Raw genomic sequence first — 18,060 nt, 5'->3', positions numbered from 1 at the left:
GATTGTATAGCTCCGTGGGGTATGTTCAGGGTAGCGGAATATGCTAGGCATAGCAGTAAGCTATTTTGGAGTTTTGCTGAGGGTTAAAGCTCAAGCCCCCTGCTCAAGCCAAACTTTGTGGCTCCAGTTCATATTTAGGTACCATAAATGTCCTCTACCCTACTGAGGGTTCAAGGCGTGACCTGATCAATTTAGGCACCTCCACCCTTTTCCTTCCAAGGGCTTGGGACATACGGCACATACTCTTACCCACAGGGCTCAGGGCTGTACGGGTCTGCGGAACCTTTTCCCAATGAAAGAACACAGCTGTGTTCTAAACATCTATTTATTAGCACACACACAGAATACATATGCCAAGCAAATCTATTATGTTCACCACTCCCAATATACAGGCAAACTTTACCCAGTGGCCAGTCAAGATCCACTGATCTGGGGTTTCCTGGCGATGCCTCTGCACGTCACGGTCCTGCAGAGGGATAAGAGTTATAGCAGCTTGATGTTGAACTGCAGTCTGGAGACGGTTCCCAGGGAGCATTGTTTTTCATTTACATTATAGAAATAAAACTAGTTACCTCCTTTAACTCTTCAAAACCTATCACATTATCCAATACCCCCAAGTAACAAAATTTAACCAATCATGCGCTGGTACCCATGTTTCCTCCTCCCTGCTCAAGTTGTCTTTACATTTTATCTCTAATGCCCAAATTGTAACTTATTTATGACCTCCTTTGTACAGATAGTCAGCATGAATTCCATGATCAAAGCTTATCTTGTCTATATTACCATTTGTTGGGTCTTTCTGTATCCTTCTTAAAACTTTCCAGTGCCCAGGGTGTCTCTACTTTACAACCCTTGGTATTATAACTCTTTTTAGGGGCATTCCTAAGGTGGAGATGCCTTAGCAGCAGAGCATTTTTGTTAATTTCAGTGGTGAAATCCCTGAGTTTCACCCAAGGCTGGTCAAGACACTAGTTTAGCATGGGGGTAAATTAAGTCCCAGACCTACAAAAAGGCCACTTATTGTAAATTATGCCACAAAGTGTATTCTTCTTAGCAAGGAAGTTTCCTTTTGCTGATCCTGCATGCAGTCTAATAAAGCAGCTGCCTATTTCACCTTCAGCTCCACTCCTTGACTTTGCTGAGCCTGAATTTTCACCCTCCCTCCTCCTGTCATCCTCGTGGATTTGAACCCCATAGCCCTGAAACACTGACTCTGAGGTCGCCAGCCCTAAAAAATGGTGGAGGAGGAGGAGCAGAAGCGGAGGAAGGGGACCCTTCTCCTTCCCACAGAGTTCAGGGATGGCATCTGGAGCTCTGTCTATTGGCACTCTCATGCTGCTTAGATTTGTGCTGGCCTGATAGCCAAGCATCAGTGGTAATTCATTGATCCTTTAAAATAATTGAAGTTACTTTTGATTTACACCATTGTAAGCAAGATCAGAATCAGAGACCTGATTCTCCTCAAATTTTGTGTAGTATTTTACACCTCTGTAAAGGGACGTCAAATGTCATTGTCCTAATTTGATAGCATTTTACATCCACTTTGCACTTGTTTTAAAAAGCTGTAAATGGCAAATGGAGAATCAGGCCTCATGCCTTTCCTGGTTGGCAGCAAAGTGAATTGGGCTGTAAAATGGGGTAGTTAAGTATAGTTTAGCAAAAAAAAATTTTCAAGTGTTCAGATGTCATAATTTGAAAAGCATTTGAGGGGGAGGTCCAACAGTTGCATTATTGTATTTTAAAAATAGATTTGACCTCATTGTCCTCTCAGACTAGATGTACTTGAGGGTGTCTATACTTAAAACACTGCAACTGTGACACTGTGTCACTTCAGTGTAGACCCTACCTACGCCGAAGGGACGGCTTCTCCCATCAGTGTAGGTAATCCACCTCGCCAAGAGGCGGTAGCTAGGTCGACGGAAGAATACTTCCATTGACCAAGTGCCGGACTACACTGGTTATATAGATATCTCTCAGGAGTATGGATTTTTCATACACCTTGGAGACATAGCTATATTGAAGTAAATTGCTAGTGTAGACTAGGCCCAAGCGTGACATCATTGACTAGTTACTTCTGATTTGCACTCATAACTGAGAAGAGAATCACAGGCCTATTGTATTACACCATAATACCAGTGTATTAGAAATACTAAATTTTCTCTGATAAAGTATAGGTATTTTTAAATGGATTGAGGTAGTTGGAAAGAACAAAACAAAAATAAGTGCAATCTCCAACACACTTACATTTTATGATTCATTCTTCAGCACTGGATTTTTACCAGAAGCAATTTTGTGTTTAACTTGCTAAAAATATCAGAGGGATTTGGTGTAATCTTCTTAGTATAGCAGTATCAAAACTTCCTAAAATCTTTGGGATAGTATGTACAGTACGGTTTGAAAATGCACATAGAACTGCCATGACCCTTTTCCCCTGCCTGTGCCCCCTGTCCGGGGGGGCGAAGGGGGTGGCATAAGAGCTGCTGAGTCAACACTAACACTTGAGGAATCCTCCTTTAGGTAGGGGGAATGTTCAGGGGACCAAATCTCCCAGCTTTCCAGCTGCTTTGTGCTGCTAGAGCAGGGCCCAGAGTCAGGGCCATTCTTTCTAGTCATTTTCAGTGTCACTTTTGAACTCCACTTGGTACATACCCTTGCCCTGGGAAGTAAGATGTCACAATGAATATTGTAGCTGTGAACATAACTTGTATAAAAACATTTATGGCTGCAACATTGTCCATGTGCATATTTGTAGGCTGGGCAGAATTTGATTTTTGTGTTTTATACTTTTGACAGATACTGATCCTTTTTAAGTATATTTTAGATCTTCTATCTATATTTTAAATTTTCACTGTTGTGGGAAATTGTGCAGGGGAGGTGGTGTCAGACATTTATTTAAGAACAATAGACACTGAGATTCAAAAAGTAAAGCTTTATAAATCATTAAAACACAAATTGTCAACAGTCCATGTCAAAATATACAAAGTAAATATCCTTAAATTGACAAATAGTACATGTTTTTACTATTCATTCGCTAGTCCATTTGTAACCAACCTAATTCAGAAGTCTAAATCACTGGAATGCCTTACTTTGGAATGCCTTATTTTGCCTGTCTATAAATTTCAATTGCTGTCTTTGGAAATACTGTTTTGGTCAGTTTGTGTGTGTCTGTGGTGAAATAGACGTTTTCCAAATGTACTGATAAAAAAATCTAATCATTCCAAGGCTACCTATATGATACGTTTGTAAGAGTGACTTTTGTAGTGCTACCAGAAGTCCAATTTTGCATCTGTAAAACTGCTTCTTCCTTGCTAACTTGTATGCCCTTTTTGGTGAAAGTGTTCTCTGCATTGCCTTCATTCCTTCTACCTCCATTTCAGAAAGGGAGGAGGGACTGGGATGGATCTAGTCAAACCCCCTGTGTCTGCTTGTGGTGCTTTATGTGCTAGCTGTGGCTCCCCTCCTTGTCTGGTGGCTGTATTGTTTTGGGGTAGGGATTTTAAAGTTCAGTGCCCCATCCTTTCTCCTCCACTCACAGACAGACAGACCTTGACTCACTCACTGTTTTTCAAAACACCTGGTCTCTTGCTGTTCAATGCCCTGAGCATGGGAGGGTTACTAGTTCCCATTCGACAGCAGCATAGTTGGTTCCTGGATCCTTTTCGTAGAAAATCTGTGACGTTTGAACTCCCACTGCCCCTGCCCAGCAGTAGCTGCCCTGTTTCTGCCAGGAGCGAACCCAAGGGAAATGCCTCCTCAACTATCATACTAAGGGGTGGAATTTATTCCTGGTTTGGAGCTATAGACTTGTGAGTTTACTAAATCTCCCAAATAAGTTTGTGCCCAACCTCCATAACGTGAAATAACTAGATGTGGCTTATCCTTTTTTCTTCCCCCCCCCCCATCTCCCCCAAGTGAGAGGAAGAAGAAAATTGAGTGATGCCCTTTTTCACATATGCATCAAAAGTTAATTTTGTTTAGGAAACCTCCTTTTTCTATAAGACCTCTTTGGTTTCAGGAGAATGTCATTCCTTTGAATTGTTTACATGTAAATTATCTGTATGGTATTAAGAATCTACAGCGGGAACACAACAGTGAGGAGGTGAGAGTTTCAGGCAGAATTCCCCTGGTTATTTAGTATGGACAGTAATTTACTGAACCAACTCGGGATTGGAGTGCTCAGCTAAGGACCTTTCTGGTGAGATTTTTGGAAAAGTATAGTCCATTTCCATAAGCAAAATCGCATTTGCCCTATAATGGAGCCAAATTTATCTTTCTGAATTTAACTGTTTATAGAAGTTGTACACAGATTGATCATTTTATTTTGATGTACTGCTTACAGAATTATAATTGTAAGTGAGCACTTACTGTGTTGATGGCTTTGGAGACAAATGTATGTGGTTCTTTTGCAGGTAATAAAATGGGAAAATCCAATTTGCAATTGCAGAATAAGCCTCTGAGTGATGTATGATCTTCATAGTAGCATTGGTCAGAGGGTTACTGGTAATCACAGTGCTGGCTTCCTTCCCTAGTGGCCTATGCCTTAAACTGAATAGTGAACAGTGTGAATCTGTGTCTTTGAGCCAGCCAGCATAGATTCTATCTTATTAGATCCTCTTTGTCACAGTGCTTAATCCTGCTGCCTCATCCTTGTTAGAACACAAATGCTGCCGAGTCCTCTAATAAAGGAGATGGGTGTGAGGCTCCTCACTAGAAGCACTGAAGCATAAGGCAGTTAGGGCAATTGCTGTCTGACTGACAGAGGGGTGAAATGCTTCCTGCATGTTGTTACTTAAAAACAGAACAGACCTCAGACAACCTGACAGATGATTTTTGCTGAGGTAATGGTAACTTGTTGATAGGCCAATATGAGACAAGTGTCATCTTTTCGCACAGTATAATGGTCTAGCTATACTCTAATTATGATAACCCTTTTTCACAGAGAGAGCTGTATTAAGGCTTAAATATAATGCAGAGAATGGTGAGGTTTTAACTGAGCCAGCCAAGAGACCGCTTGCAGATGCTATTATATCCATACGAACGCATTCACTCTATATGTACGAATGGCATTAATTTGAAAAATAAGCACATATTTACTCCATATAGAGGTAACAGCTTGGTTAGGCTTGCCTTCCAGACTTGATGCTTTAATTTTAAGCTACATAGTTTGATTATGTGAAAAATGCTATTTTTATTTTCCCACTTCATCTACAACAGTTTTTTACTTTCTCACAGCTGTTGTTATATTCCCTGATCATGACATCCATAATGTTACAAAATGTTACAATTTTAAATATATGTGTGAACAGTTAATTTAGAGAATGCAGATAATTATTTGTATAGCTAGGACAATGACTCTGTATAAAACTGGAGTATAGCATAATGTCTCCTTATGAGGAATTTCAGTTGGGAATGTACTTCTCTACCTTTCTGGAGGGAGAATTTAGGAAAAGAAAAATCAATGACACTTCAAATAAATCTCTCAAGTCTTGTTGAAATAATAGCTATATTGGCAGGTTATAGGTATACATTTCTGTATTCTGGACTGATAGCTATAACCAACATAAGCTGTAGGCTGTTGCACAAGCTAAACATTTGGTACTGGAAAAACACCAGCTGGGGATTTTTCATTAGACTTGGGCTTGTGGTAGTGATATTGGAAATAAACTGCAACATTGGGCTGTACCTATGGAAAAAAGTGTTGCCATTGTTCATTCCTGCTAAGCAATGTGACCAAGAATACTACTGTGGAGTTGTCCTTCAAGGTCAAGGTTATTTTTAATGGTATAAATTAGCATAAACCTTTTATGCCCCCAAATAGCTAGTGTCATCTAAAAAAAATAAGTACTAAATTGGGAATCAGGAAACCTCAAGTTCTAAACTCACATCTGTTGTAGTAGTAGTAGTGCTAAATGATTGAAATGTATCTCGTGTGCAGAAGGCCAGCTCGGAGCCTATGCATCAAGTCCCATTTTTAAGACTTATTTTGATGAATAAATGTGAAGAAATATAGTAGGATTACATTTAAAATTCATTGGGCCTAATTCATCCTGGCTGTGAGTACTGCAACACCAATGAAGTAAATAGGGTGAAGTTTGGCTCTACATCCATATTATATAGCATGGAAGGAGCTAATATGCCCACCTCTTCCTCATATTAAGCCTGAAAATATTGGCATTTGCTTTGAATGGGTACTCAGACTCTTTCAAACAATGAAAATAATTGTATACAGTGATTAATTTGTTTAGGATAAGAGATTTCCTTTTCACATGCCCTTTTGTTTAATCCCTTTTAGGTAATTTGGATTTGACTGGACAAAAGCAAGTCTTCAAAGCAGAGAATAATCCCTGGGTTACCCCTATAGCAGATCAGTTCCAGCTGGGAGTGTCTCATGTTTTTGAATATATTCGTTCAGAAACGTATAAGTAGTAAGTATAGATCTTTATTGTATTATGTTATAGCTTTTTCTGTGGAGCATTTAACAAAGTCCTTGCAGCTTGATAGTGCACTAAGCATGAAAACCAAGAAAACAGAAAACTTTTGCAATGTTACTTACTAAATAATCTCCTGTTAAGGTAAGTGCATGGAATAAATGTGTATAACCAATAATGGTTTTTAGCACAGTTTCACAACCTACACAATAGCTTGATTTTAAATAAAAATATGCAACTTTGTACACATTTTACTGTAAATTGCTGAATTTTTATTCAGAAAATTGATCCACAAGAAAGCAAACAGGTGTGGCTTAGCCATATTAGGAAAATACAATACCCATATGACACTGTCCCTGCTTTTGGTGTTCAATTTATAAACTTCACTGAGGAAGCATGGGAGGCTTACAAGATCAGAGCTTGGCAAGTCATGTTAGGAGTAATACTTTTAGGGATGTGCAGGAGCCGTTTACAAATTGAAACAGGTATTTGGTTGCAATAAAGGGAGAATTCAGAGAAACAATGATATTAGAAGTGTGTAGACATGAAACTGCTCCTGCACTGATATGAAACCCTTCTTAATGTAACCAAAATACATAACAGCAAAATGTATGCACATGCAAATAAACAGAAAAAATGTTTCTTTAAACTTTGAGTGTATAAATGATTGATTTTTGGACCATGTGTTGAAAATATTGGCTATACTTTTGTTCAACATCTGCAATAATGAGACTGTGCCCCGGACTCATGGGGCAGGTGGGGGGGAGAGAGAGAGATTGTGATTGATTCTGGTTTACCCTCACCCCCACCCCCGCCAACCTGTTTCCTTTAGATTTGACCTGCTGCGGACATATTTTTCCACTTGCATTTGATTTTGTGTGGTGTAATTTGTAAGAGGTGGCACAGTCAGGTTAACAGGTCGTGACATTTTATATCCTAAAGCAAACTAACTATGAATGTAAAAGATGTCAGAACTAATCTCCGCCTGATGAGATTTTCATCTTTTCTGTCTAATCGTAGGCTTTTGCTTCTCCTCCTCCAACCCTTTTTTCCTTTCACAGCATATTTCAAGGTATTGTATCTTTTTTCTCATTAAGGAAATCACTAGGCTGAGAAGTGGGTGTAGTAGTTTCCTCCGTAAGATGTCTGTAACCTTATGCAAAATTGAACTCTGATTCCACTGGATCATTCAACCAAGAGAAAACTTTAAAAATTACCTTACAGTATTTGATAGACCCATACAGTTTAACTTTTACGCTGATACAAAGTATCATTGTTAAATGGGTGATTGGTACAAAAGTAGTTATTCTGTTTAGATAATGTCACTCATAAGTTTGAGGAAGGAGAAGAAATTGTGTGTATTAACAGCCTGAAATCTGTATTAGATTGGGGATCTGGCATTTTCTGGCCCTGGTTCTGTCTGAGTCTGTTGTGGGGGACACATCACGGCAAGATGGCTGGGTCCCTCACAATATAGATAACGCGTAAAGCTCAGGGTTGATGCTTCTCTGAGTCAGAGAGGTGCGGGTGAATCTGGTCGGCCTGCATGAGCTCTGATGCCAAGGAAGACCAATGTGCATGGGGTGTCAAAGGCCTGGGGGGAGTGGCAGCTTCTGGAAATTTGAGGTACGCTCAGGGCGCCGCTCTGAAAGGTGATCCAGGATTTAGATGCACAGTTCAATCCGGCTGTCCAAACTAGATGGAAGCTCCACCCAGGAAAGCTCCTTCTTCATCTGATTTAACCCTAGGTGGAAATGGTGGTGCTGTGCCACATCATTCCACCTCGTGTGAGAAACCTAACAATGAAATTCACCTGTGTACTTGGCTACAGGCCGGCCCCCTGCCGTAATGCCTAAAGGGTTATTTTGTTGGTCCACACCCACTTGGGGTCACCAAAGATGATGGACATAGCTTGAATGAATTCCTCTAAGTTTTGCAAGAGGGGGTTGGACTTCTTCCAGGAGTGGGGAAGACCAGGCCAAGGCTCCCCCAGTCAACAAATTTAAGATGAGCCCCACACAGGCCTGGTCTGAGGTGAATGATTGGGGGCATAGGAGGAACAGGAGCTGACATTAGTGCAGAAATCCCCAAAACTTGTCCCAATCTCCATTAAATTTGTTGGGCAGTGGAATCTTCAGCTCTGGGAGAGGTGGAGCAGGAGAAGCCAGCAGAGCAATCTGTGCCTAAAGGGCCGCAGTCTGCGATTACAGGATGGTTACTTGCAACTGCAGGTTCCAGATAGCATCCGCCAGTTCCGCTGGGGCCTTAGTAGGGTCAGTGCTAACGCTGAGAGCCGCTGGCCCCAATTCGAGGGCTTCTCAATGTGTCAGCTGACCAGAATGAGGGCAGTCTAGCCTAGTGACCTGAAGCGGACAGAAGGCCTAGTGGTCAGAGTCGGTCAGTCATTGGGAGCCAAAGCCAAGGGTCAAACCAGAAGGCAAAAACTGGATACTGGAACCAGGTATGGACAGGACGGAGGCAAGGCTGGGTGCAAGGCTGGTGCAGCAGGAACAAGGTAATGCAGGAGCAGGCACAGTGGCTTGTATGAGCTATGAGAAGGCAGTGAGCTGCTGCTGGCTTAAGAGCGGGCCTCTGCAGCCAGTCAGGTTGCATGGCTAATGAGGCAGCCTGCTGCAGGCCCTTTGTGTTGATGAGTCTTCCTGGAGACTAGTCTGCTGCAGACCCTGATTCCTTACGGCTACCAGCCATTTTAAAGCAAACTTTTTTTAAAGTTAGTTCCATTTTTCATCCTTTCCATAGTGTTCCTGCCCTAGTTACTACCTGATGCGTAAGGCTAATACTTCTGAAGAATGTATGTGCCTATGGTAAAAATGTCTATCCACATACCTACCTATATGCACATTTTTAATACTTACAGTAACTCTTCACTTAAAGTCATCCCAGTTAATGTTGTTTCGTTGTTACGTTGCTGATCAATTAGGGAGCATGCTTGTTTAAAGTTGTGCAATGCTCCCTTATAATGTTGTTTGGCAGTTGCCTGCTTTGTCCACTGCTTGCAGGAAGAGCAGCCCGTTGCAGCCAGCTGGTGTGGGCTTGGAACCAGGATGGACCAGCAGCCCCCCATCAGCTCCCCGCTCCCCTAAGTTCCCTGTGTGGCAGCTTCCCAGCAGGCTATCAATTGCTGGCAGTTCAGCTGACCCTCCCCTCACTGTCTTGTGCTGCTCCTGCCCTCTGCCTTGGAGCTGCTCCCAGGAGCTTCCTGCTTGCTGTGCGGGGTGGGAGGGGGAGAAGGGAAAGGGGTGACTTAAGTCAGGGTGTCCCACTGCTCCTGCGCCCTGCTTACCCCATCTCCATAGAGCAGTGGGGCACACGACAGGGCTCAGGACGGAGGGAGCTTGTAGGCAGCAGCTGCTGTCTCAACTTCCTGATCTACTTAAAAGGCAATAAGAAAAGGAGTACTTGTGGCTAACAAATTTATTTGAGCATAAGCTTTCGTGAGCTATAGCTCACTTCATCGGATGCATTTGGTGGAAAATACAGAGGGGAGATTTATATACACACACAGAGAACATGAAACAATGGGTTTTATCATACACACTGTAAGGAGAGCGATCACTTAAGATGACAAGTTTCAGAGTAGCAGCCGTGTTAGTCTGTATTCGCAAAAAGAAAAGGAGTAATTGTGGCACCTTAGAGACTAACAAATTTATTTGAGCATAAGCTTTCGTGAGCTACAGCTCACTTCATCGGATGCATCCGATGAAGTGAGCTGTAGCTCACGAAAGCTTATGCTCAAATAAATTTGTTAGTCTCTAAGGTGCCACAAGTACTCCTTTTCAAATAAATTTGTTAGTCTCTAAGGTGTCACTTAAGATGAGCCATCACCAGCAACAGGGGGATGGGGGGGAAGGAGGAAAACCTTTCATGGTGACAAGCAAGGTAGGCTATTTCCAGCAGTTAACAAGAACATCTGAGGAACAGTGGGGGGGTGGGGTGGGGGGAGAAATAACATGGTTGAAATAGTTTTACTTTGTGTAATGACTCATCCATTCCCAGTCTCTATTCAAGCCTAAGTTAATTGTATCTGGTTTGCAAATTAATTCCAATTCAGCAGTCTCTCCTTGGAGTCTGTTTTTTGAAGTTTTTTTGTTGAAGGATAGCCACCCTCAGGTCTGTAATCGAGTGACTGGAGAGATTGAAGCGTTCTCCGACTGGTTTTAGAATGTTATAATTCTTGACGTCTGATTTGTGTCCATTTATTCTTTTACGTAGAGACTGCCCAGTTTGACCAGTGTACATGGCAGAGGGGCATTGCTGGCACATGATGGCATATATCACATGCGTAGATGCGCAGGTGAACGAGCCTCTGATAGTGTGGCTGATGTGATTAGGCCTTATGATGGTGTCCCCTGAATAGATATGTGGACAGAGTTGGCAACGGGCTTTGTTGCAAGGATAGGTTCCTGGGTTAGTGGTTCTGTTGTGTGGTGTGTGGTTGCTGGTGAGTGTTTGCTTCAAATTGGGGGGCTGTCTGTAAGCAAGGACTGGTCTGTCTCCCAAGATCTGTGAGAGTGATGGGTCGTCCTTCAGGATAGGTTGTAGATCCTTGATGATGCATTGGAGAGGTTTTAGTTGGGGACTGAAGGTGATGGCTAGTGGCGTTCTGTTATTTTCTTTGTTGGACCTTGTCCTGTAGTAGGTGACTTCTGGGTACTCTTGTGGCTCTGTCAATCTGTTTCTTCACTTCAGCAGGTGGGTATTGTAGTTGTAAGAATGCATGATAGAGATCTTGTAGGTGTTTGTCTCTGTCTGAGGGGTTGGAGCAAATGCAGTTATATCGTAGAGCTTGGCTGTAGACAATGGATCGTGTGGTGTGATCTGGATGAAAGCTAGAGGCATGTAGGTAGGAATAGCCGTCATAGGTTTCCGATATAGGGTGGTGTTTATGTGACCATCGCGTATTAGCACTGTAATGTCCAGGAAGTGGATCTCTTTGTGTACTGGTCCAGGCTGAGGTTGATGGTGGGATGGAAATTGTTGAAATCCTGGTGGGAATTCCTCAAGGGCTTCTTTTCCATGGGTCCAGATGATGATGATGTCATCAATGTAGCGCAAGTAGAGTAGGGGCATAAGGGGACGAGAGCTGAGGAAGCGTTGTTCTAAGTCAGCCATAAAAATGTTGGCATACTGTGGGGCCATGCGGGTACCCATCGCAGTGCCGCTGATTTGAAGGTATACATTGTCCCCAAATGTGAAATAGTTATGAGTGAGGACAAAGTCACAAAGTTCAGCCACCAGGTTAGCTGTGACATTATCGGGGATACTGTTCCTGATGGCTTGTAGTCCATCTTTGTGTGGAATGTTGGTGTAGAGGGCTTCTACATCCATAGTGACTAGGATGGTGTTTTTAGGAAGATCACCAATGGATTGTAGTTTCCTCAGGAAGTCAGTGGTGTCTCGAAGATAGCTGGGAGTGCTGGTAATGTAGGGCCTGAGGAGGGAGTCTACATAGCCAGACAATCCTGCTGTCAGCCAATGCCTGAGATGATGGGGCGTCCAGGATTTCCAGGTTTATGGATCTTGGGTAGCAGATAGAATACCCCAGGTCGGGGTTCTAGGGGTTATTTCTCCCCCCCACCCCACCCCCCACTGTTCCTCAGATGTTCTTGTTAACTGCTGGAAATAGCCTACCTTGCTTGTCACCAGGAAAGGTTTTTCTCCTCCTCCCCCCCCCCCTCCCCCCCGCTGCTGGTGATGGCTCATCTTAAGTGATCGCTCTCCTTACAGTGTGTATGATAAAACCCATTGTTTCATGTTCTCTGTGTGTGTGTATATAAATCTCCCCTCTGTATTTTCCACCCAATGCATCCGATGAAGTGAGCTATAGCTCACGAAAGCTTATGCTCAAATAAATTTGTTAGTCTCTAAGGTGCCACAAGTACTCAGTCTCTTTTTGCGAATACAGACTAAGACAGCTGCTACTCTGAAACCTGTTAAAAAGCAATGTACTTAGAGTGGGGTCAGCGTACTGAAAGGGGCAATGCGCATATCTCTCTCTGTCTGCCATGCTGGCTCCCCTCCCTCCATTTGTGCTGCCTTGGAGAGTATGAGGCTACATTAACAACAATGTGTTAACCCTTGAGGGCTCAGCTCAGTGCTGGTTCATCATTTAGCAGTAAAGCATTCCCTGGGAAATACCCCACCCTCTTCCACCCTCTGATTTCACCATCTCAACCAAGCTTCACAATCATCATTGCTGTGTACAGTATTAAATTGTTTAAACTTACACGGTGTATACATATATATATATATATATATATATATATATATATATATATATATATATATATATATATAGTCCTTGTTGGGTGAAAAAAATTTCCCTGGAACCTAACCTAACCTCCCCTATTTACATTAATTCTTATGGGGAAATTGGATTAGCTGAACATCGTTTCGCTTAGTCACATTTTTCAGGAACATAACTACAATGCTAAGTGAGGAGTTACTGTACTTCAAGATGGCATCTAGGCACCAAATACAAAATTAAGAATCGTATTATTCATGTCCAAATATGACCCTGTTAGCCACCACGACTCAACTCAGCTGCTGTTTTTAGTAGCGTCTTTCATCTCCTTTAATTTTTTCTTGCCCTTCATGAGAAATGATACCAGGTAATTCTTCAGCCCTCATTATTGAGGGAAGACTTGTGCTAACAGGTGGGTAGTATGTCATGATCTGGTCATCTATCATATGCAGTGGGCCCATTGAGCACAGATCTCTTTGTAGGTCACAGATGGAAATATGGTCACTAAGCCAAGCCGACAGCCTTGTAAGGGCTATAAAGAATATGGACCAGGCAAAAGATCGTTTTTGAAAGTATGGGTAATGGCTGAATTTGGGCACTGATTCTGTTTGTCCTGTGCTTGCAATTAAACTACCACGTGTGGTCTCCTGTGAGTACCTGAGAAGTAGCTGAAAAACTTTCTAAGCTCTAATGGGTAATGGCAGCCTTGTGGCTTTGAAGGATTTAACTAAATGTTTTATTTTTTTATTCATGTCTCTAGTCAACGTTCAAAGTGACCTTTGTGTTGTAAGCATATTCTCACAGGATTTTATGTCTAGAATAGTGACAAAGACATGATGTATTTTATGATTTAGTAGTTATAATATACTCGGGCAAGTACAGACGGTCATAAATGTTTGAAACAAAACAGTGAATGAAACTCTTATGAAGAATTAAAAGCCTCTGATGCAAGTCAGTAGTAGATTAAAATAATTAGTGACTTGATGAAGAAGTGGTAAAGTCCAAATAAGCAAAAGATGGAGGCTTGGGGATGGGTTTAGATGCTAGCATTCTTCATGTAGTTTCTTCCGGAGGTTGTTCTTTGAGTACATTTTGGGCATTAAACATGATCACTTGATCGCTTCATATATGGAAATTGCTCTTTGTTCATTTATACTTGCTTCAGAAAGGGGAATGATTTTCCTTATGTCATTGTGGCGTCTATTACAGTCATTGCCTGATGGCATAATCTCAGTTAAAGCTAAATAATTTGCTAGAGCTGACTGCTTAGAGTAGCATTCAGGAGTAGTTCCAGCATTTTTCAAGCTGTTGTTGAGCCAAACAGTTACCTTTTAACACTTGCTCTAATGGTGATTTTTGCCTTGTTTGACCTCTTTAGTTTAGAGAAGCAGAATTGTGATAGAACTGACACTTTTTGTTAAGTTTCTAGAAGGTAGGTAGGTTTTCCCTATGGGCCAGTCAACTTAGAGTCAAGTACTTCGACAAGACACTTTGTGAAGGAGAGCAAGTCATACTCCTTGCATTCCCATCAAGAAAGGTGGTTGGAGAGCAAGCCATTTTAAAAGTGGATTTAGTAACTCTTAACAGAGAAAGAGGCTTGACAAATGTCATGCTGAGACTATATCACTTAGAGGCATTTGGAACATGCCATCCCCATGCAGACTGCGTCTTGCTCAGTCTTATGTTCTAAGACCTCATTTCTAATAGCAATAACAAAATGATCCACATTAAAACAGTTCAGCACCTAAAGAAAAGCGCCTTTCTAGATGCTTTTAGAATGAACCACTCCCCAGATCGCCCAGCTGTTTTGTGACTGAAGCAAATCCAAGCTGCCTTTGGTTCGGTGGACATAGTTCATTAAATATTATTTTTATTGCTTGTATTAGACAATAATATTTCACTAATTTATTTTCAGCAGCTAGAAAGAAGCTGTCAAGATGTTCAAAGTAATGCACTAAATAAAAACATCATTGAATTATCCTTAATCAGAGTCTGTTGTTGTTCTGTTGTAAATTTGTTTAATGCTAACACAGACTCTGCCTCAAAGAGTTTATGGTGTAAAACTCTTGTATGCTTGGAAATCCAGATGAGGATAAGAATTTAACGATATTAATGGAGTTTAATAGGAATTACACTTGTAAAATTAGGGGAGAAGAAACTCTATAGTAAGTTAAATAAAGTAGGTGTCAGAATAGCAGCCGTGTTAGTCTGTATTCGCAAAAAGAAAAGCATTACTTGTGGAACCTTAGAGACTAACAAATTTATTAGAGCATAAGCTTTCGTGAGCTACAGCTCAATGAAGTGAGCTGTAGCTCATGAAAGCTTATGCTCTAATAAATTTGTTAGTCTCTAAGGTGCCACAAGTACTGCTTTTCTTTTTAAATAAAGTAAAAACTCAATTTGCATACTCATAGTTGTAATAGATTTTGTACAATAGTTAACTACTATGGCCTTTCATGAGAAATTTGGCTTAGATACAAATGGTTACTGGGTTGTATGTTTCTTGGGAAACAGTAATACTTATTGAATATAATTGATCTCCAAATTATTCTTCACAATATTCCTTAAATCTGTTTATGTTGAAAATGTGAAAAGAATGAATGCTACTACGACAAGGTTAGAATATTTGGTTGGTGGTCTTGCCTGCAAAAATTAAGTATTTTTGTCAGTTGAATGTCTGACGTAGCAATAACAGAGCAAAATCAATTTTTACACCAATATGATATGAGAAATAGTTGCTGATGGTGAGGTCATATCCTAGCAGCTAATAACCATCTGGAGGAGTTGAGAGCCCAATTGGTTTTGTATTGCTAGAAAAAGCTCAGCATAATGGGTTGGTTTGTTTTTTGTTTCTGAAGTAACTAGAGCTCTATTTTAGGGCTGTCAAGCACTTAAAAAATTAATCTTGATTAATCATGCTCTTAATAATAGAATACCATTTAATTAAATAATTTTGGATGTTTTCTACGTTTTCAAATATATTTATTTCAATTGAAATGCAGAATAAAAAATGTACAGTGCCCACTTTATATTATTTTTTTATTACAAATATTTGCACTGTAAAAAAGAAAAGAGATAGTATTTTTCAGTTCACCTAATACAAGTAGTGGAGTGCAGTCTCTTTATCATGAAAGTTGAACATACAAATGTAGCATTATTTAAAAAAAAAAACCTGCATTCAAAAATAAAATAATGTAAAACTCTAGAGCCTACAAGTCCACTCAGTCCTATTTCTTCTTCAGCCAATTGCTCAGACAAACAAGTTTCTTTACCTTTATGGGAGATAATGCTGCCTGCTTCTTATTCACAATGTCACCTGAAAGTGAGAACAAGCATTCGCATGGCACTGTTCTAGCCGGCATCGCAAGATATTTACATGTCAGATGCGCTAAAGATTCATATGTCCCTTCGTGCTTCAACCACCATTCCAGAGGACATGCATCCATGCTGATGATAGGTTCTTTTCAATGACAATCCAAAGCAATGCAGACCAATGCATATTCATTTTCATTCTCTGAGTCAGATGCCACCAGCAGCAGGTTGGTTTTCTTTTTTGGTGGTTCGGGTTCTGTAGTTTCTGCATTGGAGTGTTGCTCTTTTAAGACTTCTGAAAGCATGCTGCACACCTTGTCCCTCACAAATTTTGGAAGGCACTTCAGATTCTTAAACCTTGGGTCGAGTGTTGTAGCTATCTTTAGAAATCTCACTTTGGTACCTTCTTTGCTTTTTGTCAGATCTGCAGCGAAAGTGTTCTTAAAATGAACAACGTGCTGAATCGTCATCCAAGACTACTATAAGATGAAATATGTGGCAGAATGCGGGTAAAATAGAACAGGGGACATGTAATTCTCCCCCAAGGAGTTCAGTCACAAATGTATTTAATGCATTATTTTTTTAAATGAGCGTCATCAGCATGGAAGCATGTCCTCTGGAATGGTGGCCGAAGCATGAAGGGGCATATGAATGTTTAGCATATCTGGCACATAAATACCTTGCAGTGCCGGCTACAGAAGTTCCATGCGAACGCCTGTTCTTACTTTCTGGTGACATTGTGAATAAGAAGTGGGCAGCATTATCTCCCATAAATGTAAAGAAACTTGTTTGTCTTAGCGATTGGCTGAACAAGAAGTAGGACTGAGTGGACTTGTAGGCTCTAAAGTTTTGCATTGTTTTACTTTTGAGTGCAGTTATGTAACAAAAAATGACATTTGTAAGTTCAACTTTCATAATAGAGATTGCACTACAATACTTATGAGGTGAATTGAAAAATACTATTTCTTTTGTTTTTTTACAATGCAAATATTTGTAATCAGAAATAAATATAAAGTGAGCACTGTACGCTTTGTAGTCTGTGTTGTAATAGAAATCAATATATTTGAAAATGTAGAAAAATATCCAAAATATTTATTAAATTGCAATTGGTATTCTGTTTAACGGTGTGATTTTAAAACTGCAATTAATCACGATTAATTTTTTAATTTCAATTTTTGAGTTAATCGCATGAGATAACTGCAATTAATCGACAGCCCTACTCTATTTGCTAACACTGACCTTTTTTTGGTAGATTATTAAAAAGGGTTCATGTAACATATAGGCACGTATTTAACTTTAGGAATGCAATTAGTTTCATTGTCTTTAGTGGATCTGCTCATATGGATAAAATTAAGCACGTGTCTACCACCTGATCATGCTCCCCCTCTAAAACAATTGCAAAACTTTACTAACTTCAGTTGTGTATGTTGGACCCTCAGTGACTTATGTAGGGCCAGATTCTCTGAAGTGCTGCAATTCCTGCAAGCTGAAATCAATGCAGGTTAAAGTTGCTCAACATGTGCAGGGTCAAGGCACTTTATACAAGCAGGACTTTATTCTTAAGGAGTTTGTTTTGTACATTTCGGTCCTACCAGTAAAGATCTTAAAGTAAGCAACAAACTGTTCTTTTTTAACGTATGCAGTAAGCAGCTTGAGATGGAGGGAATCACTTTCATTCTCTAAAAATGTCATTCTCTCATATTCTGCTGTATCAAAAGCACAGCACTGTATATTTTATTTGAATACATTGCATCATATTTTGATTGTTTTTATTCATTGGCTATATTTTCAAAATTTATAAATATTAGTACATTATTTCCAGCAGAGACAATAGATGATTCAGACTCCTGACATCTTGAGACAACATTTACATGCTAATGTGTAACTCTCCCCTGACACAGCTTGGAACCCATTCTAAAAGATAAACAGGAAGTATGTGTGTGTATATTTGAATTTATACACAAAGATCTATACCTAATAAAAATTGAGCTATCATTGATATAGATGACAGATATAGATATTACACATATAAATATTGGTCATGTTATTGATGCT

General features: G+C 40.4%; 1 protein-coding gene across 3 annotated transcripts in view; it reads left to right on the top strand.

Annotated features, from left to right (window-relative positions):
* RSU1 (Ras suppressor protein 1) overlaps positions 1-18,060 on the top strand; it is a 187,122-nt gene that overhangs the window by 85,957 nt on the left and 83,105 nt on the right. For all 3 annotated transcript variants that reach the window (XR_005291112.2, XR_006279425.1, XM_038390226.2), the window contains exon 8: positions 6,293-6,425. Coding sequence is in view for 1 of the 3 variants with exons in the window: in XM_038390226.2 (XP_038246154.1) it covers positions 6,293-6,425 (133 nt within the window). In the remaining 2 variants the exon portion in view is untranslated. The remainder of the gene's footprint in view (positions 1-6,292; positions 6,426-18,060) is intronic.

Source organism: Dermochelys coriacea, chromosome 2 (genome assembly GCF_009764565.3).
Source record: "Dermochelys coriacea isolate rDerCor1 chromosome 2, rDerCor1.pri.v4, whole genome shotgun sequence".
Classification (NCBI taxonomy): domain Eukaryota; kingdom Metazoa; phylum Chordata; order Testudines; family Dermochelyidae; genus Dermochelys; species Dermochelys coriacea.
Note: the sequence above shows the minus strand (reverse complement) of the source record. Positions and strands in the feature narration are given on the sequence as shown.